The sequence below is a fragment of the Acartia tonsa genome, chromosome 10 (genome assembly GCF_053477335.1).
Source record: "Acartia tonsa isolate MP-2025a chromosome 10, ASM5347733v1, whole genome shotgun sequence".
NCBI lineage: Eukaryota > Metazoa > Arthropoda > Copepoda > Calanoida > Acartiidae > Acartia > Acartia tonsa.
The window spans coordinates 10,383,449-10,411,026 of record NC_137269.1 but is presented as its reverse complement, the minus strand read 5'-3'; the positions used below and the strand labels follow the sequence as shown (position 1 = coordinate 10,411,026).

The following is a 27,578-nucleotide window of genomic DNA, read 5'->3' as shown; positions in this document are numbered from 1 at the left end:
TTGGCAAGTGATCAGAACTGAGAGCAGTAACAGTTTCCCATTCGATATGTGGAAGTAAAGATGTTGAAGCTATGGATATGTCTGGAGAAGTAGCCTGTCCATTAGATGGAAGTCGCTAACCGCTGAACCGATATGGTTCTCCTTTAGAGTGATGCTTCTTATATGTCCAAGGAGTGTTTATAACCATTTTGGGGTGGTTATCTACACCCTCCCAAGAGAAATAGTTCCTAGGAAAAATGATACACCCCCGAAAAATTATATTTTTTACTTTGTCTGAAGTCAATTAACTTTAAAAATTACTGGTCTGTATGGATTGTACTTTACAAGGAAGCTTTACAAACATCTTTGGGAAGTTTTAGGCTATTTTCCTGTCCTTCTACCAGAGGCTGGGGTTAAAGCAACTAGTAGTAGTAATTATAATATCAACTTATTTATTTAAACCTTTTAAAAGATTTATGTAGCTATGGATACAGTTTGATATAAAATACGGGAATGTTTCTCTCCGCTGGCTAGTATACTATACACCCAATCACCTCTTATGACTTTACCTCATTCCTTTCCATGACCATGGAGGAAGGTATTGACTTATTTCTGAGGACTATATATTAGCAACCTAAATTGACGACAACATTCCTCTGTCACAATAGACACGTATTCCATATCCATTTCTGTAGCAGATAGGTAGAAGGGATAAGACAATGGAATAAATTGATGTACAACGTATCTATGTATGCAGAAAGTCACAATAGTGTTTAAACCTACGAATGAGTGACTCTCAAACTTTGGGGATCTTAAGGGATAAGACATTAGGTTGTAAATAAATATACCCCCCCCCCCCATTACTAAACATATAATTTCCCTGTCGGTAGATTAAAATTATTTGATTTAAAAGTTTGGACAATAATAGTTTGGTTCCAACCAATCATAATTTATAACAGTACCTAAAGCTTTTGTGCCAAGGAACAAGATAATTATTTAAAAGAACTTTTGGTACCAGTAAATTTTCAGCCGTATGTCTCCTCCCTTTCTAGCTGTCACTTTACAATGCCACACATTTTGTTAAGCATTTATGGATGTTATCATCCTTGTTCATTAAATATTTTACCTGAGTTGATTCTCAATATAATTTAATTCCCAGAACTTATGAGAAGATACCCTGTAAAGGAGAACCATAACGGTTCAGCGTTTAGCGAGATCCTTCGGTACAGACAGAAAAACAGACAGACAAACCTACAGACAAACAGACAAACAAACAGACAGACTAACAGATAGACAAAAAAAACAGACAGACAAACAGACAAACAGAGAGACAAACATTTAGACAAACAAGACAGATAAACTTTATTATAAGGAGATTACACGTAAGGTCTTCTATTCTATCAAAAAAATATCTTTTCTTTCTCTCACTTTATATTATCCCCTCTTTCTTTCTTTCTATCTCCTTTTCTCCCTGTTTCTCTTTTTATCTATCTAACACATTTTCTCACTTTTTCTCTCTCTCACTCTCTCTTTTTTTCTCTCCTCTCTCCTCTCTCTATCTCACTCTTTCTCTCTCTCTCTCCTTCTCACTCTTTCTCTCTGCTTCTCTTTCTCTCTTTCTTTTGTTCTCTAATTCTCTCTTGGTCTCTCTCTCACTCTCTCTCTCTCTTTCTCGTTTTCTCTCTCCCTCGGCCTCTCTTTTCTCTCCCTTCTTCTCTCTGTCTCTCCTTCTCTCTGTCTCTCTCTCTCCTTCTCTCTCTATCTCTCTCTCTCTCTGTCTTTCTTAATCCTTTTTTCTCTCTCTCTTTCTCTGTCTTTCTTTCTCCTTTTCTCTCTGTCTCTCTCATTCTCTCTGTCTTTCTCTTTCCTTCTCTCTATCTCTCTCTCTCTCTGTCTTTCTTTATCTTTTTTTTTCTCTCTCTCTGTCTTTCTTTCTCCTTTTCTCTCTCTCTCTATCTCTTTCTTTCCTTCCCCCTTTCTCTCTCCCCCTCTCTCTCTCTTTCTTTGCCCTTTTTTCTCTTACTCTCTTTCTCCTTTTCTCTATCTCTCTCTCTTCTTCTTTCTGTCTCTCTCTCTCTCTCCTTCTCTCTTTGTCTTTCTTTCTCCTTTTCTCTCTCTCTTTCTTTCCACTTTACTCTCTCCCTCTCTCTCTCTCTTTCTTTCTTTCCTCTTTTCTCTCTCTGTCTCTTACCTTTTCTTTCACTCTCTCTCTCTATCTTTATATATTATATTATACATTTTATCCAAAAAATATCTTTTATTTCTCTCCCTTTATAATTGTCTCCTTTTGTCTTTCTTTCTATCTCCTTTTCTCCCTCTCTCTCTCTCTCTCTCTCGGCGTTTAAGAAAGAAACAAAATAATTATATTTATTTAAATCTAACTATCTATCTATCTTATGATCAAAATAATTTGGTAGATTTTTATTTTGCTAAAATTGTTGTTCGCGGATTTTTTGAAGGGTAGTCAACTTTGGCGCAATTTTTTGGCATCAAGGAGGTCAGCTACATAAAAATGGACGCCAGATTCGGAATCTCCGACCCCAAATTGTATGGAAAAATGGTCTTTAATTTTTCATATAGGCACTATGGGGGCTATAATATCAAAAACCGTTTTTTGTGACGTTGAGGGTGGTCCTTTGTTGAAAAACTGCTTAGAAACAGGATAATGTTTAAGGACATACTTACATTTTTAGGACTTGATTATAGTGATGCTTCGCTTATAACATTGTACTTTGTTGTCCTAGGAATCAGTATTCAAACAATCAGATTAATCGGATGTTTTAAATGTAAGTACGGACATTCTGGTAACGATTATAGAGTTACTACGCTTTCTAAATCGTACCTAACTACTACAGGAATCACCATGCTATGTTTGAAATCGATAGGACAATTCTAAAATGCCTAAATTAACGAAAAAAGCTATACGTTCCAGACGTACCGACCCTAATTATAGAAAAGCTTCGCTTATAAAAATTCTGATTGCAAAAATCTTTTTGTGTGAGGCCAAATTCAGGGGAGAGGGATTGGACTGCAAATATGACAAGACAATAGACGATCAATTGATATACATCCCCAATGATGTTCAACAAAAATACCCCTTCTGCTGCATATAGATCATGATGATTGAAAAGGTTGGACATTATTAGCTCAGGCCAACTAATTAACATATATATGAGAAAGTACTGAAAGTTTTGAAGCCTACGAATAAGAGATCGTGTTTAATCTATTAACTATTGGTTTTACAAACTTTGAAGAAAAATTTATTAAGAGTTGACAGCCCTGTTATCCTTATTCAAAACTCTTAAAGTTGGCAGCCCTGTTGCGCGAAGACCGCGGTAAATTTTGTACAGAACATTTGACGTCAGCGAGGGGGGGAAGGAAAATTCCTCCAAGGGGGAGGGGGTAGAAGTCAGTCATTTTAGTTTTGGAACAAATATGGTGGATTTTGTCTGCTGTGCTCTGCTAGACTGGGGGAACATGCCAGTTTTATTTGAAGAGGCCGCATTTTGCCAACATTTTTTTATCATTCAAAGCTTTACTTTTCTAGCGTTTGTCATTTTATTCTCATAATCATTTGTGCTAGTAATAGAAAACTGTTTTTTTTCATAGCTTTTTTTTAGTCATGCAGAAAAATCGTGCCAGTTTTGATCAGATAATTTTGCATTATATAATAAGTTAATTTAAAGGCATAGGTTTATCTTGCACTTAGTCATCTGTAAAATTAGGTTTGGTCGGTCCTTCCGTAATGGGCATCTTTTTCTTTCGTTAATTTAGGCATTTTAAATTGTTTTATTAATTTTAAACGTTGCATTGTGATTCCTGTAGTAGGTGCTTTTTAGAAATCGTAGCTATCCTGTGCTTGTACGTTCATTTAAGCAAGGGAGGGAATAGACTTTGGACTGTAAATTATAATATTATCTGCTTGTTATGTTGCATTTTAATGACTCTAAAATCTAGACTCTTAATCTTTAAGCCTAAAATTATATATACGAGTAAACGATTCCATATCTTTTAATATTAATAATCTAGGTACTCAGATTTAGAGTTATTTCATGTCAAAAAAATAACATGTTTTCTAGTTTGAAACTAATATAAAAAAATTATGAATATTTCAGACTAATCTTCAAACCCAAAGATCAGAATGTCTGCTATTGCCCGCCTGACCGTCTGCCCCCGCCTCGCCGCCACCCTGGCCGCTAGATCTCAGCGTCCCGCCTGGCTCTTGGCCGCCCCCAGGTATGAATAGTTATTAATTTCCGCAGACAAATTCCCAATATCCTATTTTTATTCTTTGATTTATAGAGGGTTATGTTGTGGCTATAAATCTCGAAATAAAAACTGTTTAAAATTGAGCAAGCTTAATAAAGATATAATGTCGGACATTTTATTTATAATTGATTTTAATTTTTCACCATGCGGCTAAATATTATGTTCTAGATAAGAATTTATAGCTTCCCTGAAGCGAAGTCTAGAGTAAAGTATTGCTAGAATATATGTACTTTTCTAAATACTTTCCGTTTTATAATTTGTTCAATAACGAGGGTTTAGATCGTTATCGTAATTCATTATAAATGTCTAATTTGAGAAAAATTTTTGTACATTTTAAGACATGACAAAAATAGAGTATTATATTTTCAGACAACTGTCTACCTCTGCTGGCAAGAGCGACATTGACTCCGCCGCCAAGTTCATCGGAGCTGGAGCCGCCACCGTCGGTGTCGCCGGTTCCGGAGCTGGTATCGGATCCGTCTTCGGATCTCTGATCATTGGTTATGCCAGGTTTGTAGTTTTTATTTATTTAACAGGGGTGTGTATAATTATATTCTTTACAAGATTTATTTATTTCTCCCGGCTGCAAAATGTTTCATTTTCAGAACACTAATTCTAACTATTCAAGTAGTCTCTAAAGGCTTTATGAGACCTAGGTATATTCGTATTTTCTTCTTCCTATTGTTAATTTATATATATTTTGTTTAGGAACCCATCCCTTAAGCAGCAGCTGTTCTCCTACGCCATTCTTGGATTCGCCCTGTCCGAGGCTATGGGTCTCTTCTGTCTTATGATGGCCTTCCTCCTTCTCTTCGCTTTCTAGATTGGTCTCTTGTTACATGTGGCTGCCATGAGTAAACAAAGTATTTTTGAATGTCTGTAATTTAAAGCTTGCTTAAAGTTTGAATTGTTCATTCTTTTTCATTAAATCTTTGCTTTTTCTTGGCCACATCGTTGTTTGTAGTCTTTTCTGTGTAGAATTACTTTGTTTTTAACGTTTAATAATAATAAATTGATTAGACACTGTAACTTCATATTGTTCATTGTTCTAAATGATTTATCAATAGCTTTGTATTTTATATAAAATAAATAAATTTAATGTCATCAATTTTAATTTTTCGTATGTAAAATCTGTTTGCTTTCTGGCTCTTAATTATTACATTTTATTTAACAACATCAAATATGTGTAATAATTTATGGCAAACATTTTCTATGTACGTTTTTTTCTGATATTTTTATAGAAAGTTCTGCCGAATAATGCTGTACTATTATTTGATTGAACCAATAAAGTTTTCACACCCAAGTTGCTTTATTACTATTATCGTAGTTTCCTTTCAGATTGAGCTCACAATGACTTTAGATAAAGATGAAAGAGTTGGTACGGCTGTAGAATCTGCTACTGAAGGCATTATTACTTGTAGATATCCAAACATGTTTCATTTACAGTAGCGACGTTATATAATAAAACACTTTGGTTGCACTTCTCAGCTGTTACGATAAATAGTTTGCTGAAATTATTTTGCATGGTTTCTATTTGTTACTTAGCATTAAGTTTGTCGGTAAAGTTTTACCTATTTGACATGGGATTTCTAAGCGAGATTAATTTTCTCAGTCGCTGTTCGTGATAGGCGGCTAAATTTCCTACTCTATATAATCTAATTTCTTTGATTATGTCCATCCTATTTTATCTATAATACAAATTAGAACGATGTCTGTCTGTTTGTACCTAAATATCTCGCTAACCGCTGAACCGATCGGGTTTTTAACAAGGTAGCTTTTCATAGGTCCCGGGAAGCTTATAACTGTTTTTGGGGAGGGTACCACCATCATCCAAAGAGAAATCGCCCCTAGAAAAAATTTATCTCCCCCCCCCCCCCCCAATTTTTTTTATTTTCTTTAAAACTGAAATTAAAAAATGGGTTTGGGGGAAAGGAAAGAAGTTTACTTTTGGGGTGTATTTTTCTTATATTTATAAAAATTTTGGATTTGGCCTCAAGGTTCAGGTGCTGCAGGCCTCCAGGTTGTTTCCGGACAGGTAAAAATGAAAAAAAAATTTTTGAAGAGTTCAACTTATAAAACAAAATATGCATCTTTTATTTTCAAATATATTAATAGCATTCAAAAGGATGCATATATGTTTTATAATTTGACTTCTAACTCTTTTTTTTTTCATTCTTACCTGTCCAGAGACAACCTGTAGGCCTGCAGCACCTGAATCTGGAGGCGAAATCCAAAATTTTTTAAATATAAGAAAAATGCACCTCAAAACTTTTTTCCTTAATAACCTATCCTCTCACTTATAAGACAAAGATACAGTTATTTAAACCTTTCCCTCTCTGTTTTTCTCTAAAGTACCTAACCTATGTTCAACAAAAAATAAATTGATTATCACTGCTAGAAGGTACTCAACATCACTTGCACTCATTCGTGCATAGTCCCTTTACCATTAATACATGTCTATTAAAAAATGTTAAATACTACGAGAGAAAAACTCTACAAGTACAACTAAGCAGGAAAAAGAGAGGACAAACGGCCATATAAAAAGAGATGGAGATGTCCAAATCCAGATTGTGAGAAATGGGTTTCAGGTGCTTATTTTATTTTACATAGGTAAGTATTTATGACACAAGCTGCTAGTAAGTTTAAAACATTTTTATGCAAGAATTTGTTTAACGTATTAACACAGATTACAAAAGACATGTTTTCATTTTATTTTGTAGTTGACATGTTACCTACAATAAAGTTTCTTTGTTATCAAAAACGAGAGGCGTGCAAAGGGTTTTTCCAGTGGGTTGTGAGTTTTATAGGAGTGTTATACAGACATCAAAAAGGGTGATTTAATTGTCCGGGGGGTGGGGGGGGGGATGGATACATTCACACCCTTACTTAATCAACATACCCATGTTCAAACAAGCGTACTTTGATTATAAATTCAATTTTTAGGAGATGAGTGTAAAAACTGTAAAACTGGATACCAAGTCAAGAAGGTATTTCTTCAAAAAGGTTTTTATTGTCAAGTGCTGTGCATTGTTAGTAGCGATTCTATTATTCACTTTGTCTGTCAGTCAATCACTACATAACACTATGGTGGAAATGTGATTTTCTTTAATACTATACAATAACAAATTTTTCAGCGAATTACAGGGGTGTATATTCTGCACAAGATTAATTTTTTTTCCCCGGCGACAAATTTTTTTTATTTTTCCCCCCCCCTAGTGTTTTCTCACCAAGTATGGAAAAATATTTAAAGAACTCTATATTTTATTTATTTTTTCCCTCCTACCACACATTTTTTTAGATTTTTTCACCAAGGAGGGGGGGAAATGAAAAAAATGTTTTCAGTTTTCTTAATTTTTACATTTTTTTCCCCTCCAACCACTTATTTTTTATTCCCCCCCCCCCCCCCCCCTGAGCCTGGGATCCCATGTAGAATATACAACCCTGGCGAATTATTGATCGGTTTTAAAGCCATAAAGGCAGAAAGAGATGAGACATTAAACTGTAAATTACACTTAACCCTTATATCTTATGCGTTGGTAGTTTTAGGTACTTTTATTGTATTTTCATTGGTTGGTTCCAACCTGGTAGTGTCTTTACTGTTTAGCCATTAAGTTTACAGAAGGTGTAATTTATTTTGTTTATTATCATTGGGGTTATATATCAGTTTATCACCCATTGTCTTATCCCTTAAGATCACTGCATGCTGGAGATAAAATCATCATTTTGTTTGTAAGGATTTGGACGCTATGTTAGAGAAACGGAGGCGTGACAAGATTGAGGAGAGGAAACAGTGGAAACGAGATTATCCAACTGACACACACCATCATTATAATAGGGATACAACAATTTAATATATTTTCTCGTATTCATTCGAATCCGGTGGATAGGAACCGGTGCTCATCCATACGAAAAAACTATGTCTAACATCGTATTATATATTATCCAGCTTTCTACGAATATAAAATGTACAATTATAAAAACTGGTTTTAATCTTATAATTGTACATTCTATATCCGCGGAAAGCTGTTTATAATACGATGTGAGAAATAACTAGGTATTCCAGTATGGATTCTAAACCGATTAATATCCGGTGGATTACAACCGGTTCTCAGCCATACTGAAAAATCATGTAAAGCATCTTATTACAGGCAATGTTCCTTAAATATTAAAATGAAAATCATAAAATTAATATAATTTTTGTAATTTTTCATTTAAATATCCGCGAAAATCTGTCTATAATACAGAAAAATAGGTAGGTACCTTACCTATAATAAAATAATTTCCTTGTTGTATCATCATTTACCTAGTGATAGAGGCTATGAGGGCAGCAGAGACAATAACAGGCGGGGCGGTCAGAGTGGTGGTGGTAGGGGGGATAGGCGGGGTTATGGTGGAGGAGGGGGTGATAAGAGGGGTTATGGTAGTGGAGGTGGTGATAGGAGGGGTTATGGGGGTGGAGGAGGTGGTGAGCGTGGCGGCAGGGATGGCGGGGGACGGGGTAGAGATGGAGGTGGGGGTAGATTTGGCAGAAATGATAACAGGTATTTATATTAGGGTTGGCAATTCGGATTCGGATTCTTATAAAAATCCGCACCCCCCCCCCCCTTTTCGAGTTGTGCATTGCGGATTCTAGCAATATTTTTAAAGGTCTTTATATATATGAAATAAATTCTAGCCCCTACAGCGGCCATTTTTTAACCCTTACTTAACCTAACCTAAAATTAAGCATATTGAAATGAAGTAGCCTGAGTTTTTTAATGGGGTTAGTAGTAGTTAAGGCATGGAGTATTTTGATATTATGTTTAGAAAAAGCATGAAAAGCTAATGTGAAATAAAATACAAAAAAAACTTTGGATGCTACCCACCATTTTTCTTGTCATTGTCCATGCAAGATCCTTTGGTGCATACACAGACAGAGAGACTCACAAAAACCCTGTAACTTATTTAGGGAAAAAATAAGCAGGGTTGTATATTCTGTATAAGATTCATTTCTAGTTTTTCCCAGCAAGGAAGGGGAAAATGTGGAAAAATATTTTCAGTAGGTACTCTTTATTTTATTCATATTTCCCCTGACCCCTTCCCACATATTCTTTTAGTTTTTTTCACCAAGAAGGGGAGAAAAATGGTAAAAAATGTTTTCAGTTCTCTTCTTAATTTTACATTTTTTCCCCTTCAACTACATATCTTTTATTCACCTCCCCCCCCCCCCCCTCCCCTTTAGCAGGGTCAACCATGCAGAATAAACACCCCTGCAAAAAAAAAGACCTGAACTGCTATACCTTAATTTTAAGGAGGAATCAAAACAGGAGTAGAAGAGATGGTAACAAGGACGATGATAAGCAAAGAGACAGCAACAATGAAGCAAATGAAATGCCACTTGATCCCATCAAAGAAAGATGCAGTATCATCTTTGGAAATGTAAGTAATTTTCTACGGTTTTAAAATTTGAGAAGGAAGGTAGGTAATGTTAACGAAAAGTGATTAAAATATTTACAATTTAACAAAGATAAAGGGGACTATTCACAGAAGAGAATGCTTTGAAAGGGAGTAGTACATTAATCACATAGTTATATCATTGCAAATTACCCTTTAAAAAATGGTAGAATTTATTCCGTTAATTTTACTATACCTAAATGAAATCTAATATATTCCATATTAAAACTTGACATTTACTGTTTAAAGTTGCTTAAATTTACTTGTTCGTACATAGTTCTCTTGAATTAAATTGTTGTTATTAATGACTTCTTAACCGTCCAACTGCCAATATTAAAAACTTTCTCTGGTAATTTGCGAAAACTTTGGCACACTGATACTCTACAATACAAGGATAAGACAATGAAGGATTTGTTGTGTTTATGGATGTTGTCATCCTTGTTTTAGTTGGCAGATGAATTGGATTCTCGTCATGACAAGATGGAAAGGATTGTGAAGCTTAGCAGAGACATCACTGTTGAGAGCAAACGTATCATATTCCATTTACACAGGTTAGCAACAATATCCTTGTTTAAAAGTAATAGGATGTCTGTGTCTTGTCTGTTTGTACCGAAAGGTATGGCTTACCGCTGAACAGATATGGTTCTCCTTTACCCTGTAGCTCCTTATAGGTCCTTAGAAGGTTTATAGCTTTTGGGGGAGGGTATTACCACCCTACCGAGAAAAATCCCCAATACAAATAACATCCCGATTTCATTTCCCCATAAAGCGTTACGGACTGAATCGGACGGACGGACGGAGGATACTACAGAGGTTTCGCTACTAATTAAGGGGAGAGGTCAGGGTGTGTTAGTTTTTTTCCCGTATTAAATCCCCTGCCCCCCCCCCCCACTCTTATTTCGAAATTATTAATGTAGGGGGGGGGGGGGGATTTCTTTGCTCAACAGACACGTTGAGGAAACTTATGTTAGGATTCAACACGAAGGAGAAGCAGATGTGATTCTGAAAGACGTGGAGACAAGATTGTATGACATCAGATTCAATCTCTGGAGGCTGGTGGCTCTCGAACTAAAAGATGAGGTTCATTTTTCTTTTTATATTAAACCTGTAAGAACCAAATGAAATAAAAGTATAAACAAAGGATGATCAACATCCATAAAAGCAAAGCTCCTGCATCAAATTGTATAACATTAACACTTGTAGAGTGTAAAACTTAATCAGCATATTTGTGTGGTTTTTTTAAAAGCTATTTTGGGTATAGGGGTCGATAGATATGTTAGATAGATTTCTTCATATTGCAGAGCACTGTAAAACACAAAGTATATTCTGTTATTAACTAATTGATTTTTATTTTAGGATCATTTTCAGTTTTTAAGAAACTACACTGCGGGGCTTCAGGTTGGTGTTTTAACAATAATTTTCACATAACCGTGTTGTCCGTGAAACTAATATTAAAACAATATGGATGACAACATCCTTAAGTAGCCAAGCACATTATAAATCATGGATTGACGAACATAAGGTAAATTATCAAGCAAGGGGGGGGGGGGGAAGTTCTGACACTTTTGCGTAAACAGTGATTATAGGCTTTGTCTTTGGAGATAATGGATAGGTTATTTGGCAAAAAAGTTTCCTTTTGGGATGTAGTTTTCCTATTTTTAAAAAAATTTTGGATTTGGCCTCCAGGTTCCGGTACTCCAGGCCTCCAGGTGGATTCTGGACAGGTAAAAATTGAAAATTCAAGATAGAACAAAACTTATTTAACAAAAGTTTGTACTTTATGGATGGTATGAACTAATTTGAAGAAATTTTTGAATTCGGGCTCCAGGTTCTGGTACTGCAGGCCTCCAGGTGGATCCTGGACAGGTAAAAATTGAAAATTTTTAATTTTAAAGTTAGAACAAAACTTTTTTAACAAAAGTGGCTTCTTTATAGATGGTATTAACTAATCTGAGGAAAATTTTGAAATCGGGCTCCAGGTTCAGGTGCTGCAGGCCTCCAGGTGGATCCTGGACATGTAAAAATTGAAAATTTTTACTTTAAAAGTTAGAACAAAACGTATTAAACAAAAGTGGCTTCTTTATGGATGGTATGAACTAATTTGAAGAAAATTTTGAAATCGGGCTCCAGGTTCAGGTGCTGCAGGCCTCCAAGTGGATCCTGGACAGGTAAAAATTGAAAATTTTTAATTTAAAAGTTAGAACAAAACTTATTTAACAAAAGTTTGTACTTTATGGATGGTATGAACTAATTTGAAGAAATTTTTGAAATCGGGCTCCAGGTTCTGGTACTGCAGGCCTCCAGGTGGATCCTGGACAGGTAAAAATTGAAAATTTTTACTTTAAAAGTTAGAACAAAACGTATTAAACAAAAGTGGCTTCTTTATGGATGGTATGAACTAATTTGAAGAAAATTTTGAAATCGGGCTCCAGGTTCAGGTGCTGCAGGCCTCCAAGTGGATCCTGGACAGGTAAAAATTTAAAATTTTTAATTTAAAAGTTAGAACAAAACTTATTTAACAAAAGTGGCTTCTTTATGGATGGTATGAACTAATTTGAAGAAAATTTTGAAATCGGGCTCCAGGTTCAGGTACTGCAGGCCTCCAGGTGGATCCTGGAAGGGTAAAAATTGATAATTTTTACTTTAAAAGTTAGAACAAAACTTATTTTTACAAAAGTGGCTTCTTTATAGATGGTATTAACTAATCTGAAGAAAATTTTGATATCGGGCTCCAGGTTCAGGTGCTGCAGGCCTCCAGGTGGATCCTGGACAGGTAAAGTTAAAATTTTTACTTTAAAAGTTAAAACAAAACTTATTTTTACAAAAGTGGCTTCTTTATAGATGGTTTTAACTAATCTGAAAAAAATTTTGAAATTGAGCTCGAGGTTCAGGTACTGCAGGCCTCCAGGTGGATCCTGGACAGATAAACAGTAATTTTTTACTTTAAAAGTTAGAAAAAAACTTATTTTAAAAAAGTGGCTTCTTTATAGATGGTATGAACTATTTTGAAGAAAATTTTGAAATTGGGCTCCAGGTTCAGGTACTGCATGCCTCCAGGTAGATCCTGGACAGGTAAAAATTGAAATTCTTTACTTTAAAAGTTAGAACAAAACTTATTTAACAAAAGTTGCTTCTGTATGGATGGTAGGAAGTAATTTGAAGAAAATTTTGAAATCAGGCTCCAGGTTCAGGTACTGCAGGCCTCCAGGTGGATCCTGGACAGGTAAAAACTAAAATTTTTTTCTATTAAAGTTAGAACAAAACTTATTGAACAAAAGTTGATACTTTATGGATGGTATTAAATACTTTAAAGAAAAATTTGAAATTGGGCTCCAGGTTCAGGTACTGCAGGCCTCCAGGTAGATCCTGGACATGTAAAAATTGAATTTTTTCACTTTAAAAGTTAGATCAAAACTTATTTTACAAAAGTTGATACTTTATGGATGGTATTAACTAATTTGAAGAAAATTTTGAAATTTCAAAATTTTCTTCGAATTACTTCCTACCATCTTTAAAGAAGCCACTTTTGTCAAATAAGTTTTGTTTTAACTTTTAAAGTAAAAATTTTTAATTTTTACCTGTCCAGGATCCACCTGGAGGCCTGCAGTACCTGAACCTGGCGCCTGATTTCAAAATTTTCTTCAAATTACTTCCTTCTATCTATAAAGAAGCCACTTTTGTTAAATAAGTTTTGTTCTAACTTTTAAAGTAAAAATTGAAATTTTTACCTGAACCTGGAGCCAAATTTCAAAATTTTTTTCAGATTAGTTAATATCATCTATAAAGAAGCCACTTTAGTTAAATAGGTATTGTTCTAACTTTTAAAGTAAAAATTTCAGTTTTTACCTGTCCAGGATCCACCTGAAGGCCTGCAGTACCTAAACCTGGAGCCCGATTTCAAAATTTTTCTTCAAATTAGTTAATACTATCTATAAAGAAGCCACTTTTGTCAAATAAGTTTTGTTCTAACTTTTAAGTAAAAAAATTCAGTTTTTACCTGTCCAGGATCCACCTGGAGGCCTGCAGTACCTGAACCTGGAGCCCGATTTTAAAATTTTCTACAAATTAGTTCAAACCATCTTTAAAGAAGCCACTTTTGTTAAATAAGTTTTGTTCTAACTATTAAATTAAAAATTTTCAATTTTTACCTGTCCATGATCCACCTGGAGGCCTGCAGTACCAGAACCTGGAGCCTGATTTCAAAAATTTCTTCAAATTAGATCATACCATCCAGAAAGTAGCAACTTTTGTTAAATAAGTTTTGTTCTAACTTTTAAAGTAAAAATTTTCAATTTTTACCTGTCCAGGATCCACCTGGAGGCCTGCAGCACCTGAACCTGGAGCCCGATTTCAAAAATTTCTTCAAATTAGTTCATACCATCCATAAAGTACAAACTTTTGTTAAATAAGTTTTGTTCTATCTTGAATTTTTTTTTTTACCTGTCCAGAATCCACCTGGAGGCCTGGAGTACCGGAACCTGGAGGCCGAATCCAATTTTTTTTTAAAAATAGGAAAACTACATCCCAAAAGGAAACTTTTTTGCCAAATAACCTATCCATTATCTCCAAAGACAAAGCCTATAATCACTGTTTACGCAAAAGTGTCAGAACTTCCCCCCCCCCCTTGTTCAGTGACCTTAAAAATAAGAGGAAGAAAGAGACATAGGAAGAAGGATACCCTCCAACAAAATAGTTAAAAACCTTCACTGTATCTGTATATGATAACCATATTGTTCCTATGGCTAGCGAGATCCTTTGTTACAGACAGACACTTAGGTAGACATCCTGTTGCTTTTATATATGTATGATTTATTTAGGAATGGATTGAAGCATTATCATTCTATCACTACATCAGCTCCAACAAACTCGTCAGCTGGGAAGAGGTTCAAGATCAGCTCATTTTTCCACCCAGGTACCATGGAGGGGAGAAAAATGGAAATGTATTTGAAGAACTCTATATTTTATTCATTTTATCCCCCCTACCACATATTTTTTTATAAATTTTTTTTCATGAAAAATGGAGAAAATGTTTCCAGTTCTCTTAATTTTTACATTTTTTCCCCCCAATCACACATTTTTTTATTTTTCTACCTCCCTCCCCCCCCCCCCCCCCCCTCCTTAAGCAGGGTCAATTATGCAGATTATACACCATGTATTTTATGTATGCAATTTGTAGCAAAGGAGGGGGAGGATGTTAGGCTATTTATTACACTTTTACCCAAATTTTTATAGCCACGTTGTCGTATTTCATTTGTTGACTCAAAAACTTTGGATTAGTTATAAACTAGGTAATATTAAATAGTATCCAGACATTTCAACCAATAATTTTTTCCTTCATAAGTAAGTGGTAATTTTGATTATCCTCATTGGGGAGGATGTATTTATCAATTTGTCGTCCAATGTCTTATCCCTTTATATCCCTGGACTGTAGAGTTTGAACCAAGGAGGAAAAGGAAATGGAGTGTAAATCATAGAAAATACTGGAACCAAAATTTTTAAAAATGTTTTCTAACTCTCTGGCTTGAAAACTGTTGGGACTTTTATTAATCTCGATTGGTTGGTTTTGGTCCACTAAGTGAATTATATAGTATATTCGCTATTAAGATTTAAGAATGCAATGTTTAGGCAGTTAGTAGGTATGTTTTAAATTGAAGTAACAAAACTTCAAAAATGCGTAAATTTACTTTAATTTTCTTATAGAAGCCCCGAATTATCCGACGAAGAAGGGACTGAAAATGACAAATCAGAAACAGCCAAAGATTCCAAAACAGGTGAAGAATCGCCGCCCGACGCAAACAAGAATGAAATAGACACAGAGAAGGCGAAGAAAGATGCGGAGATGTTGGAGTATGCCATGCAGTATTACGGTACTACCGCTAAGGTTTCAGACGAGGTTCAACTCAAAATTGATCAAATGATTGAAAATGTAAGTACATGTATTACATTGCAGGAAAAGATATTCTATAAGAAGTAACCTTTTTTCCTCCAAGTTTTTGGCCAGTTAAAAAATATTGTTTAAATAACATATCGCCTTAGATAATCCTTAGAATCTATTTCAGACATAAGATAAGGCGATTACCATTCTAGGGGCTATGATTGCTATGCTCCCAAAAATTGGATAATTCAATCTGTTTAGGGTTAAGCTACTTATAAACGGACAGAAAAACCCCCCCAACTATTTTACATAGGAATATATATGTAGATTCTTCTGATTATGTTTAATGTATTGTAGGGTGAAGAGTTGAGAGTTACAGTTCCACAGACAGATTTTGTTCTTGGCCTAGCTGATCTAACAGGTTAATTTTTTTAAATGAATAAAATTAGTAAAGTCTTTTGCAACAATTTAGAAATAATCTTTTTACATTGGTTTGTTCAAAAAGTATTTTTTTTTGTATGGTAGTCACACTTTTTATTTGGAACAAGTATTCACATTCAGTCAGGGGTGTATATTCTGTAAAATTGACCCTGCTAAAGGGGGGGGGGAATAAAAATATGTGGTTGGGGGGAAAAAATGTATAAATTAAGAGAACTTAAAACATTTTTTTTCCATTTTTCTCCCCTGCTTGGTGTAAAAAACTAAAAGAATATGTAAGAGGGGGGAGAATATGAATAAAATTAAGAGTTCTGTAAATATTTTTTCCATATTTCCCATACATTGCTGAAAAAAACCAAGAGGGGGAAAAAAATTTGCAGCAGGGAAAAAAATGAATCTTGTGCAGAATATAACACCCCTGCATTCAGTTATATTTAGGTTTTTATGATATAATCTGTTAAAAGCTGCAATTTATTTTTTTTGATATTGATTATTAATTTCTGTCAATGGTAACTTGGTAAGTGGGTAAAATTAAGCAATACTTTTGGTCCATCAAAAAAAAACCTATGTGACTAAACGTTCATAAGATAATTTAGAATTAATATATATGTATCTGGTTCAAAGTAAAACCTAGAGTATTTGATTGTTTGTCTACATATGGATACCATAAGTAATGTTTAACACCTATTAATTTTCAAAATTTTAGCTATATCTATTAATAATTTTCTTTTATACAAACATTAGGAGGCTTTTATCCTAAACAATGACATACAGTTAATGTACCACCATTCAAATGAAAAATAATCTAAACCACAACAAAATCTTATCTGAAAAGCAAAACAGCTGTTTTCGGATATCTAACGCATACAATATCAATATGAAATTTTAAAAAGTCTAAAAAAATTACAGGTGAGCTAATGAGAAATGCCATCAATAGTCTGAGCTCCGGGGATAGGTCTGCCTGTTTTACATTACTCCAGTTTCTACAGGTATAATATATACTATGTAGAGTAGCTTCTCTATAATAAGGAAAGGTCTGCCTTTTTTACTTTACTCCAGTTTCTACAGGTATAATATATACTATGTAGAGTAGCTTCTCTATAATTAGGAAAGGTCTGCCTTTTTTACTTTACTCCAGTTTCTACAGGTATAATGTGATAATAGACTGAAACATATTGATTATGTTTTACCTAAAATTTTTTAGTGGCTGTGTTATAGTATTTTTTGGATCTAAAATATCGATACTGATCTGACCTTTCCAAGAGTTACAAGCTTGCCCTTACCTTTCCATTTATTTCCATTTTCCTAGGAAACAAATTTTTTTAATGGCTATTTTCCTCCAAAAAATGTATATAAAGATTTGCAACAGTTTGTGAGATCTTTTAAAGCAAAGACAATCATGTTTTTGAAATATTTGTATTGCAGACTATTCATGGAGGGTTCCTAACAGTGGAGCAGAGTGCTCCCCGCTCTGTCAGCAAGAAAATGGGAGTTCTCAAACAAAGCATGCGAAAGGTCAGGAATCATGGATAAATGATGGAAGATAAACAAATTCTATCCTAATATAAAAGTAACTGGATTTTTGTCTGTCTGTCTGTTCAATAGGATCTTTCTGACAACTGAATCGATATTGTTCTCCTCTACAGTGTAGCTCCTTATTAGTCCTGGGAAGGTCTATAACTATTTTAGGGATTGTTTGGTTGCCACCACCATCCCATGAGAAATCGCCCATAGGAAAAAATGACCTTTCCCCAAAAAAATTAAAATTTGTTTTTTTTTTAAATTGAACATGAACCACCACTTGTACACCTTGAGGCCTTATTTTAATCAGCGACCATTTTGGATTTCAGAAACAATAATCGTAGTGCTATTCTTATTTTGACCGAGGTCTATTTTGTTTTAGGTTTAGTTTAAAAATAGGGACCCCCATTCCCCTTGAATGTATTAATTTGCGTAACATATATAGATATCTAGTCTATTCTACTGATGTAATATGAACGACTTTCTTGTATTTTTTTATCCATTGACCCTGTCTTGTGTCTGAAGGTTGAGGATGCCTGCTACGCTATTGCTGTTCGTGGTTCCGAGATTCCTGACAACTTTGTTGTTGACATGTTTGATAAAAATAATGATGAATATGGAGATGAAAATTAAATTCATTTTAGTATTTATTTGTAAAGAATTTCAAATTCCTAAGTTTTGATATTTTGGCCGAAGAGATACGTATTTAATTTGTATTATGTTTTTTTACCTACCTATTATTAATTTTTTATATCGTGGTTTAATCCTTTTATAAAAGTAACAGAATCTGTATCTGTCTATGTGTGTGTACCAAAGGATATTGCCAACTGTTGAACCTATATGGTTCTCCTATACCATGTAGCTTCTCATATGTCCTGTGAAGGTTTATTTTAGGGAGGCTACCACCACCTCATTAAGATAAATTGCCCATAGAAAAAATTACTCCAAAAAATTGTATTTTAAAAAAACAAGTGGCTTTAAGGGTAAACGTTAAATACTAAACGTTAAAATCGAGGTTAAGTGTTTGAAGAATACTTCTATTTTAATTAAAAACACAATATAATAAGAGTGGAAAATCTTTAGACAATTCGTTTCTCTTAAACTGTATACAATTTTATACTGTAATACCTATTGCTATATTAATAAAAGTGCTATATTAATAAAAGTGGCTTCGCCCCAAGAGGAGATAGGAAGTACCCCACTCCTCTCCTATATAAAAATAGTTCTTTAAGCTTTATTATCAAAATTACTATAATTAAAGTAACTATATGACACAATTTGATGCACACTCTAATTTCTTAAACTGACAAGTAGACACTTGCAAAATATTATTATTTTTTATGATTTACCAAGTTAATTTTTTTTAAGGCGGGCTTCGCCCAAAGGTTTGGTGAAGGTTCCCCCACCCCCCATAATTGTTATTAATTACTTTTTTTTATGAGGTCGGGGTGTTCTACCCTCCAAGGAAATAACTTAATACCCCTGCAGGGCCAGTATGCATATAATCTGAAAAGCACAACATTGTCGGTTCAGCGGCTACAGAAATCTTTATCTTCAGACAGACGGACAGACATGATGTTACTTTTATTTAGATTTTCCAATTAAAAATTCGTATTTTTCTTGTTGAAAATTCTTATTTTTGTGTATTCTTATTATTTTTTTTTATATGAAAACGAACATCATTTTTTAGGCTGTGATGAAAATTACTTTTATAATTGTAAATACACTTTTTCTATTTTCCCATTTGGATATATAAAACAAATTTCACTCTCATCTTACATAAAGAGTTCATTCTTAAGAATTTTGGTTTCAGAATTTGAAGCAAATATATGCTCGAAAAGCATTATGTTTGTTCTTTTTTTTGGTTTATAAGATCTTTGTATACATATTACATATTTGTATTTTTTCAGAGTTAGAAATTAATAAAAATGGGCGTAGAGTCGGTGGTGCCCGCGTGTCCGGCTGGATTGGTAGAGTCTGTAGTGCCAGCCTGTCCGGCTGGATTGGCCGTTAATAAACAGGACTTTTTGAAGGTAAAAAAAAGATTGAAAGAGACAATCAACCCTTTGGCTGGAGAATCTCCCCATTTTGTCAAAGGGTTCCTAACAAAGCCAATGCTTGGTCCATTTTTAAGAAAGTTTATGCCCCCCCCCCCCCCAGGAGGCGGGGGGGGGGGCATGGGGTGGTTTTTATGTGCAGCGTGGCCATATTCTTCAGTATACTGAAAATCTTCAGTATTCTTCAGTATTTGGAAATTGGGGCTTCAGTATTTTCAGTAAATACTGAATATTCAGTATTTGAAAATTTTATTCAGTATTTTTCAGTTTTTGGAAATTTTCATGATTCAGTATTTTCATTATTTCTTAAATTCCAAAATTTTTTGCATAAATAAGATGTTTTTTCAAGTAGTTGATGTCAGATTTTTTTCGGCGCTTCGCGCCTCACTTTACTTTCCTTTAAATTACCCTATAACTTTGTACATTAATTTTGGTTTTTTTTATGGTAATCATAGACGTCCAAGGGGGGGTGTAAAGGGGCGATTACCCCCCCTGTTTAAAATTTACCCCTAACCTGGGGGTGCCGTAGGCACCCCCAACCATTAAGGAGGGGGTATTTACCCCCCCAAAAAAACAATTTTGGGGGGGTAAATACCCCCCCCCCCCCCAAAATAAAAATCTCTAACAAAAAAAATTTTGCGCGATTCGCGCGCATTTTTAATACTAGATATTTCATAAAATTTACATTACCCCCCCCAAAAAAAAAATTTTATCCCAGGGGGTAAATTTTGGGGGGAGTAAAAAAAATTTACCCCTGCCAACAGATTTCAGGGGGGGTAATTAACCCCCCCCCCAAGCAAATTTTACCCCCGGGGTAAAAATTTTGGGTGGGGTAAAAAAAATTGCGACGCGCGAATTTTACCCCCCCCAAAAAGCGAATTATCCCCCCCTTAAAAAAATTTTACCCCCCCCCAAAAAAAATAAAAAGCTTGGACGTCTATGATGGTAATATACATTTTTTTTTCAATTTCATCTCAAATATAAATTTTTTAGATATTTGAGATGCTTTTATACAGTATTTTTTTCAGATATTTTTTTTGTCTATTAATAGAATGAATAATCTAAGGTGAGTACTTTGCATGATTATTAAAGGTAAAGTTTTTTAGCATGCTCTTAAATTAACTAAAAAGTATTTAAGTTTTGTAATCATTTAAAATATTTATCAGTCATTTTCTGAGGCAAAATTAAAAGGTCTTTAAAATATTGCCCAAATTATAAAGGTATGATATATGAAATTTTGAAATGAGGAATCATATAAAAAAATACTTATTCAGTATTTGTATTTTTTTGTTCAGTATTTCAGTATTTTTTCTTATTTTAGGATTCAGTATTTTCAGTATTTCCTTTTTTTTCTTCAGTATTTTCAGTATTTTTTCTTATTTTAGGATTCAGTATTTTCAGTATTTCCTTTTTTTTCTTCAGTATCAGTATTTTTTTGGTTGTGGCCACACTGTATGTGGAAAAAGTTAGTTCATGCACCTTTATGCTTAACTATGGGAAATTTTCTATTTGGTTAAAGGGTTCCATTTAAGAAGACGTCCATTTAAAGGTACTTTTTAGACTCATGGGGAATACGAGTGGGGTGAACACTAGGCTGACTTCTATGTCTCTAAATGCTTAAGTTTAAGAAGTATTTCCATTGATCTACATAAGTGAGAATTAAATAAATAATTGAGTGTGTACAGTTCTTTAATTTATTGTCCATTGTCTTACCCCTTAAGTTCCCAGATTTATCATGACTTTTTTAATATTTTTAGGTTGATTTTACCGTAGACAACTTCTTTATTGAGCAGAATGTAAAGGATACTCCTCTGGATACTCTAAGAGATGACCTTGGAATATACCTAAAGGTTAGTAATTTTATCCAGTGAATGCCAGCTTATACCAACAACGAAATTAATTGGGGGGAAAATCACGAAACATATAGGTGTTTTTCAGCTGTCGTTGGGGTGCAACACATAGTAGAATTGACGACCTTTCCATCAGCCCCTTCAATTATTATTTTAGATTTAGTTCGCTTGTTGGTTATACCTTATTCCTGAGTCTATGCCAGTTGTGTGATGTTTGTGATTTATATAATATCTCTAAACAGGATAAAGTTAGCAACTGTAGGTAATCAACAACGGAATAGATAAAAAAAATATTTCGTGATTGCAGCTGATTTTGGGGGACTGTACTAGCAACAAAAAAAGATATAGCCCCCCAAGAAACAGCTGCAATCATGAAATATCATTTTCGAATTAAGGGGGGGGGGGGGGTTAATGCAACCATCTCGTAATCAGTGAGCAAATGGCACTTAGAATTCGAATTTCCATCTATAATTTTGCATGAGTAATCCTTGGTAGGTCTATTTTCCCTAAATCGAACAAAAAGTTGGAAAAGTAACGGCTGGCGGCTCAGCTATTTTGCCATTTTTTTGATATTTATACTGCAAATTAGTCACGAAACCTCTCTCAACCTAATACTCTTTTTACTCCAAAACGCTATCAAACGGTTCTAGACGGTAGATGTTGGTAATAGAAGTTTTAAAATTGGTTATTGCTATCATTTAACATGAATTAAACCAAAAAAAATGTTTTAAAAAGTCGATTCCTACGTAATTGATGATGGATTTACCCTGAAAATAGGCAAAAAACGGCTGAACAGCTGAGCCGCTAGCCGTTACTTTTCCAACTTTTTGTTCGATTTAGGGAAAATAGACCTACCAAGGATTACTCATGAAAAAGTTCAGATCGAAATTCGAATTCTAAGTGTCATTTGCTTACTGATTACGAGATGGTTGCATTAAAAAACCCCCCCTTTAGTTGTTGGTTATACCAATACCTGGATTGTTAGGTTTTTATAAAGATTTTTTGGGTATATTCCCTTTCGTGGCAACGCCGCCTCTTAAGGAGCTATTCGTCGTATTTTCAAATGGCTTTTGATAGGTCATTTTAGGCTAGTTTAGGTTATATTGGGTTAGGTAATTGCCCCGCAGGGTTAGAGCCCCCGCAGGGGGTAGAAATAGGAGAAAAGCTAATGTGAAAATACGAAGAATCGGCCACGAAAGGGACTATACTCGATGTTTTTATTATTTGGTAAATACAATATTTTTTATAGAAATAGCTAGATACGGTTAGCAGTTGCTTCTCTCTCTCCCTCTATAATAAAAAAATAGCGTCTATATTTTTAAACTATCTTTATAAAAATCAATACATTTATATATTAAGATACACTTCTTTGGTACTTACTATTGTTTGATACTAGGAAACATCCTACTTATTTTTACTAAATATATATTGATTAACTAAATATAAAATTGTATTAAAAATAGTATTTCCATTAAAGTATTTAACCACAATAATCATATTGAATAATTTAATACACTTTCCCTCTCTTTTTTTTGTTATCACAACTGAACATCTGTTTTATAACTCACTTGTCCGTTTGTCCATTTGATGATTTTCTGTGCTTCGCTACTTCTGAAATTGAATGTTCTCATCCTTGTTATATTCAGGTTCTGCGGTCAAGCATGATAGAACTGATCAACGAGGATTACGCGGATTTTGTTAATTTATCCACAAACTTGGTTGGGTTGGATACCTCTATTGAAAAGTTGAAAGAACCCTTATTACGGTAATTTTTTTATCAGGATCATTCCTGTTTTTAGAAGCAAAGCTCTTTAATTTACTTCGTCTGTTCGTCTGCCAATCAGTTCGGCTGTTTTAAAGCAGTTTTACCAATATAAACACACATTTATCTCAAATTGAAGTAAATATTTTTTTATATATATTGACTTGACGATTTTATGCAGAGTTCAGAAAGAGGTTGGGGTAGCAGAAGCTGACATCCAGGCCACGCTTGACAGAGTTCAGAATTTACTACAAGAACAAGCAGATATTAGGTTAGTTAATATTACGTGTTTGTGTAGCCATTGTTTCTTAGTGTTTGGACCTTGGTAGTTATAGAGTAGAAAGAGACATTTTTGTTTGGCCACTAAGGCCAGCTGAAGCTTAACGCTCAACTACAAGTACTTGAACTGCTTATTATGCTAGTTACTCTTTATTACCTCACCCTAGCCGAGCATGGCAGGTGTCCAAAATTAAGTCACCGTAATTAATGAATGTCGCTCTCCGCAGAAGAGCTTGGGATAAGGGTTGGGACATTAAGTACGTGACTGACTAATGAGTATCCAAACTACTCAATTATTTCCCTTTATTACACAACCAAAGGGAAGTTGCGTGAATGTATACAGACTGAGAAATTTGTGTTTCCACATGGGTTCTTGAACTCGAACTCTTAACCTCAATACGTTACCACTTATCTACGTCACCCTCTATCCTGCAGTTATAATTCAGGAAACCTGGTGGTACTCTTACCAAAAATAGTAATGAACCTTCCCAGGACCTATGAGTAACTGTATTGTAAAGAAGAACCTTATCGGTTTAGCGGTTAGCGAGATCCTTCGGTACACACATACAGACAGATAGACAGTCCGACATCCAGGCACTTTTATATAAATATTGATTTTATTATAGAGAGAAGAAAGCAAGCCTCTCCAACCTTCAAGAAATTTCTGATACCTTGTCTAAAGTTGAACGTATGCTTGGTGCTGAAGGTAAAGAAATTTTAGCTTGTCTCTCAAGGGTTAAACAAGGACAAACATTTTTTGTTTGTTTTCCAAGGTTTCTGTTTGAAACGGTCAAATGAAGGGGAAAAATTAGGCTTCACGACGGATTTATGAAAGAAATAATTTAGTTTGTCAAAATAGTATCGAACGTTTTGTTGAGTTCAATCTGATTAGAAATAATTTAAGTAAACTATATATGTTTTGACAAAACATATCATCACTTGCTCTCGTTTGTGCATAATACGGGTCATAATACCTTTTAATTTAATTTTTAAGGAGGCGATACAATACCAAGCGATGTGACTGAAAGAATCGCTGGAGATATCAATTTTCTCCTATTCTCTAGCTCTAAAATGAAGGTGAGTAAAAAAAACAGAGAAAATGATATTATTAGTGTTTTATTGACGTCCAAGGGAGTAAAGGGGTGTTCAGTTTCACCCCCCTCCCCCCCCCCCCCCGCCCTCAAACTTTAAAATTATTTGAGAATTATGATTTTCTCTGTTGTATGGACAGAAATGGCTAAATGTTTTTTTCTATGACTTCTCCGAGAGTCTAATCTTTAAACAATGCACAGCTATTTTATAACTTTCTTGGTTTGTCGGTCTGTCTGTATTGCTTTGCTCTAGAGAACATTAGGTAATCTTCTTCAGAAAATTAACTGAATTTTGGTGTGAAAATTCCATAAGGGGGGGGGGGGTTTAATGCAACCATCTCGTAATCAACGTATAATTGGCACTTAGAATTCGTATTTCGATCTGAAATTTTGCATGAGTAATCCTTGGTAGGTCTATTTTCCCTAAATCGAACAAAAAGTTGGAAAAGTAACGGCTGGCAGCTGGCGGCTCAGCCGTTTAGCCGTTTTTTGCCTATTTTCAGGGCAAATTCATCATTAATTACGTAGGAATCAACTTTTAAAAACATATTTTTGGTTTAATTCATGTTAAATGATAACAATAACCATTTTTTAAATTTCTAATACCAGCTGCTAAACGGCTAGAACCGGCTGGTAAACGGCTGGGAGCCGCCAAGAGTATGAAGAGTAGATAGGGCATGTGACATGTCTAGGGGTAGGTTTTTATGGTTGCTGAGCTCAAAAATGCTACCAAAAATAGTGGCGGCCCATCCATATGGCAGCTGGGTAACAGCTGCAGCTCAGCTGGGAGCGGCCAAGAGTAGAATCAGTAGATAGGGCTTGTGACGTGTCTAGGGGTAGGTTTTTATGGGTGCTGAGCTCAATTCTACTACAAAAAATAGAAGCAGCTCATCCATATGGCAGCTGGATAACGGCCGCAGCTCAGCTGGGAGTGGCCAATAGTAGAATGAGTAGGTTTAGCTTATGACATGTCTAGGGGTAGGTTTTTAGGGGTGCTGAGCTCAAAAATACTGCCAAAAATAGTGGCCGCCCATCCATATGGCAGCTGGGTAACGGCCGCAGCTCACCTTTAAGCGGCCAAGAGTAGAATGAGTAGATAGGGCTTGTGACGTGTCTAGTGGTAGGTTTTTATGGGTGCTGAGCTCAATACTACTACCAAAAATAGAAGCAGCCCATCCATATGGCAGCTGGGTAACGGCCAAGAGTATGAAGAGTAGATAGGGCTTGTGACATGTTTAGGGGTAGGCTTGTGACATATCTATTGCCTAGAGGTAGGTTTTTATGGGTGCTGAGCTCAAAAATGCTACCAAAATTAGTGGTGGCCCATCCATATAGCAGCTGGGTAAGAGCTGCAGCTCAGCTGGGTAAGAGCTGCAGCTCAGCTGGGAACGGCCAAGAGTAAATTGAGTAGATAGGGCTTGTGACGTGTCTAGGGGTAGGTTTTTATGGTTGCTGAGCTTAATACTACTACCAAAAATAGAAGCTGCCCATCCAGCTGGGAGTGGCCAATAGTAGAATGAGTAGGTTTAGCTTATGACATGTCTAGGGGTAGGTTTTTAGGGGTGCTGAGCTCAAAAATACTGCCAAAAATAGTGGCCGCCCATCCATATGGCAGCTGGGTAACGGCCGCAGCTCACCTTTAAGCGGCCAAGAGTAGAATGAGTAGATAGGGCTTGTGACGTGTCTAGTGGTAGGTTTTTATGTGTGCTGAGCTCAATACTACTACAAAAATTAGTGGCAGCCCATCCATATGGCAGCTGGGTAACGGCTGCAGCTCAGCTGAGAGCGGCCAAGAGTAGAATGAGTAGATAGGGCTTGTGACGTGTCTAGGGGTAGGTTTTTAGGGGTCTCAAAAATACTACCAAAAATAGGGGCGGCCCATCCCAGCTGGGTAACAGCTGCAGCTCAGCTGGGAGCGGCCAAGAGTAGAATCAGTAGATAGGGCTTGTGCCGTGTCTAGGGGTAGGTTTTTATGTTTGCTGAGCTCAATACTACTACAAAAATAGTGGCGACCAATCCACATGGCAGCTGGGTAACGGCTGCAGCTCAGCTGAGAGCGGCCAAGAGTAGAATGAGTAGATAGGGCTTGTGACGTGTCTAGGGGTAGGTTTTTAGGGGTGATGAGCTCAAAAACACTACCAAAAATAGGGGCGGCCCATCCCTATGGCAGCTGGGTAACAGCTGCAGCTCAGCTGGGAGCGGCCAAGAGTAGAATCAGTAGATAGAGCTTGTGCCGTGTCTAGGGGTAGGTTTTTATGTTTGCTGAGCTCAATACTACTACAAAAATAGTGGCGACCAATCTACATGGCAGCTGGGTAACGGCTGCAGCTCAGCTGTGAGCGGCCAAGAGTAGAATGAGTAGATAGGGCTTGTGACGTGTCTAGGGGTAGGTTTTTAGGGGTGCTGAGCTCAAAAATACTAACAAAAAAAGGGGCGGCCCATCCACATGGCAGCTGGGTAACAGCTACAGCTCAGCTAGACACGTCACAAGCCCTATGTACTCATTATACTCTTGGCCGCTCCCAGCTGAGATGCAGCTGTTACCCAGCTGCCATACGGATAGGCCACCACTATTTCTGGTAGTATTTTTGAGCTCAGCACCCATTAAAACCTAACCCTAGACACCTTACAAGCCCTATGTACTTATTCTACTCTTGGCCGCTCCCAGCTGAGCTGTAGCTGTTACCCAGCTGCCATGTGGATTGGTCGCCACTATTTTTGGTGGCAGTTTTGAGCTCAGTAACCATAAAAACCTACCCCTAAACATGTCACAAGCCCTAACTACTCATTCTACTTTTGGCCACTCCAAGGTGAGCTGCGGCCGTTACCCAGCTGCCATATGGATGGGCGGCCACTATTTTTGAGCTCAGCACCCATTAAAACCTAACCCTAGACACCTCACAAGCCCTATGTACTCATTCTACTCTTGGCCGCTCCCAGCTGAGCTGTAGCTGTTACCCAGCTGCCATGTGGATTGGTTGCCACTATTTTTGGTAGCAGTTTTGAGCTCAGCAACCATAAAAA

General features: G+C 35.7%; 4 protein-coding genes across 8 annotated transcripts in view; 3 read left to right on the top strand and 1 right to left on the bottom strand.

The window, feature by feature from the left end:
• LOC145329363 (pyrroline-5-carboxylate reductase-like) overlaps positions 1-27,578 on the bottom strand; it is a 400,948-nt gene that overhangs the window by 70,632 nt on the left and 302,738 nt on the right. The window lies entirely within an intron of this gene.
• On the top strand, positions 3,392-5,551 carry LOC145329364 (uncharacterized). Its single transcript, XM_080173444.1, has 3 exons — positions 3,392-4,215; positions 4,618-4,758; positions 4,957-5,551. The coding sequence occupies exons 1-3, from the start codon at positions 4,121-4,123 to the stop codon at positions 5,069-5,071; spliced, it is 351 nt and encodes a 116-aa protein (XP_080029570.1). The 5' UTR covers positions 3,392-4,120; the 3' UTR covers positions 5,072-5,551.
• Trax (Translin associated factor X) lies at positions 5,506-19,426 on the top strand. 4 transcript variants are annotated; one of them, XR_013882876.1, is made up of 16 exons: positions 5,506-5,653; positions 6,759-6,836; positions 7,192-7,235; positions 7,983-8,083; positions 8,556-8,789; positions 9,540-9,666; positions 10,129-10,232; positions 10,653-10,761; positions 11,038-11,079; positions 14,499-14,593; positions 15,382-15,607; positions 15,914-15,977; positions 16,904-16,983; positions 17,420-17,509; positions 18,041-18,775; positions 19,108-19,426. XR_013882876.1 is itself a non-coding variant. In XM_080173438.1 (15 exons), the coding sequence occupies exons 1-15, from the start codon at positions 5,506-5,508 to the stop codon at positions 18,146-18,148; spliced, it is 1,647 nt and encodes a 548-aa protein (XP_080029564.1). In that variant the 3' UTR covers positions 18,149-19,426. The 4 variants fall into 4 exon arrangements, 3 of the variants coding, with proteins under 3 accessions (XP_080029564.1, XP_080029565.1, XP_080029563.1); XM_080173438.1 differs by having other exon boundaries at positions 6,762-6,836; positions 18,041-19,426; XM_080173439.1 differs by having other exon boundaries at positions 15,385-15,607; positions 18,041-19,426.
• The window catches only part of Cog2 (conserved oligomeric Golgi complex subunit 2), a 24,083-nt gene continuing 15,928 nt past the window's right edge, over positions 19,424-27,578 (top strand). For both annotated transcript variants that reach the window (XM_080173431.1, XM_080173432.1), the window contains exons 1-6: positions 19,424-19,548; positions 21,330-21,422; positions 23,069-23,187; positions 23,366-23,455; positions 24,090-24,169; positions 24,458-24,540. In XM_080173431.1, the coding sequence (XP_080029557.1) occupies positions 19,444-19,548; positions 21,330-21,422; positions 23,069-23,187; positions 23,366-23,455; positions 24,090-24,169; positions 24,458-24,540 (570 nt within the window). In that variant the 5' untranslated portion in view covers positions 19,424-19,443. The remainder of the gene's footprint in view (positions 19,549-21,329; positions 21,423-23,068; positions 23,188-23,365; positions 23,456-24,089; positions 24,170-24,457; positions 24,541-27,578) is intronic.

Bases quoted from the DNA above. Each gene is read 5' to 3' on its own strand.
- LOC145329364 (XM_080173444.1), top strand. From the start codon at position 4,121: ATGTCTGCTATTGCCCGCCTGACCGTCTGCCCCCGCCTCGCCGCCACC. The intron at 4,216-4,617 runs GTATGAATAGTT...TTATATTTTCAG, and splicing joins TGGCTCTTGGCCGCCCCCAG to ACAACTGTCTACCTCTGCTG. The intron at 4,759-4,956 runs GTTTGTAGTTTT...TATTTTGTTTAG, and splicing joins CTGATCATTGGTTATGCCAG to GAACCCATCCCTTAAGCAGC.
- Trax (XM_080173437.1), top strand. From the start codon at position 5,506: ATGCTGTACTATTATTTGATTGAACCAATAAAGTTTTCACACCCAAGT. The intron at 8,790-9,539 runs GTATTTATATTA...CTTAATTTTAAG, and splicing joins TTTGGCAGAAATGATAACAG to GAGGAATCAAAACAGGAGTA. The intron at 10,762-11,037 runs GTTCATTTTTCT...TTTTTATTTTAG, and splicing joins CTCTCGAACTAAAAGATGAG to GATCATTTTCAGTTTTTAAG.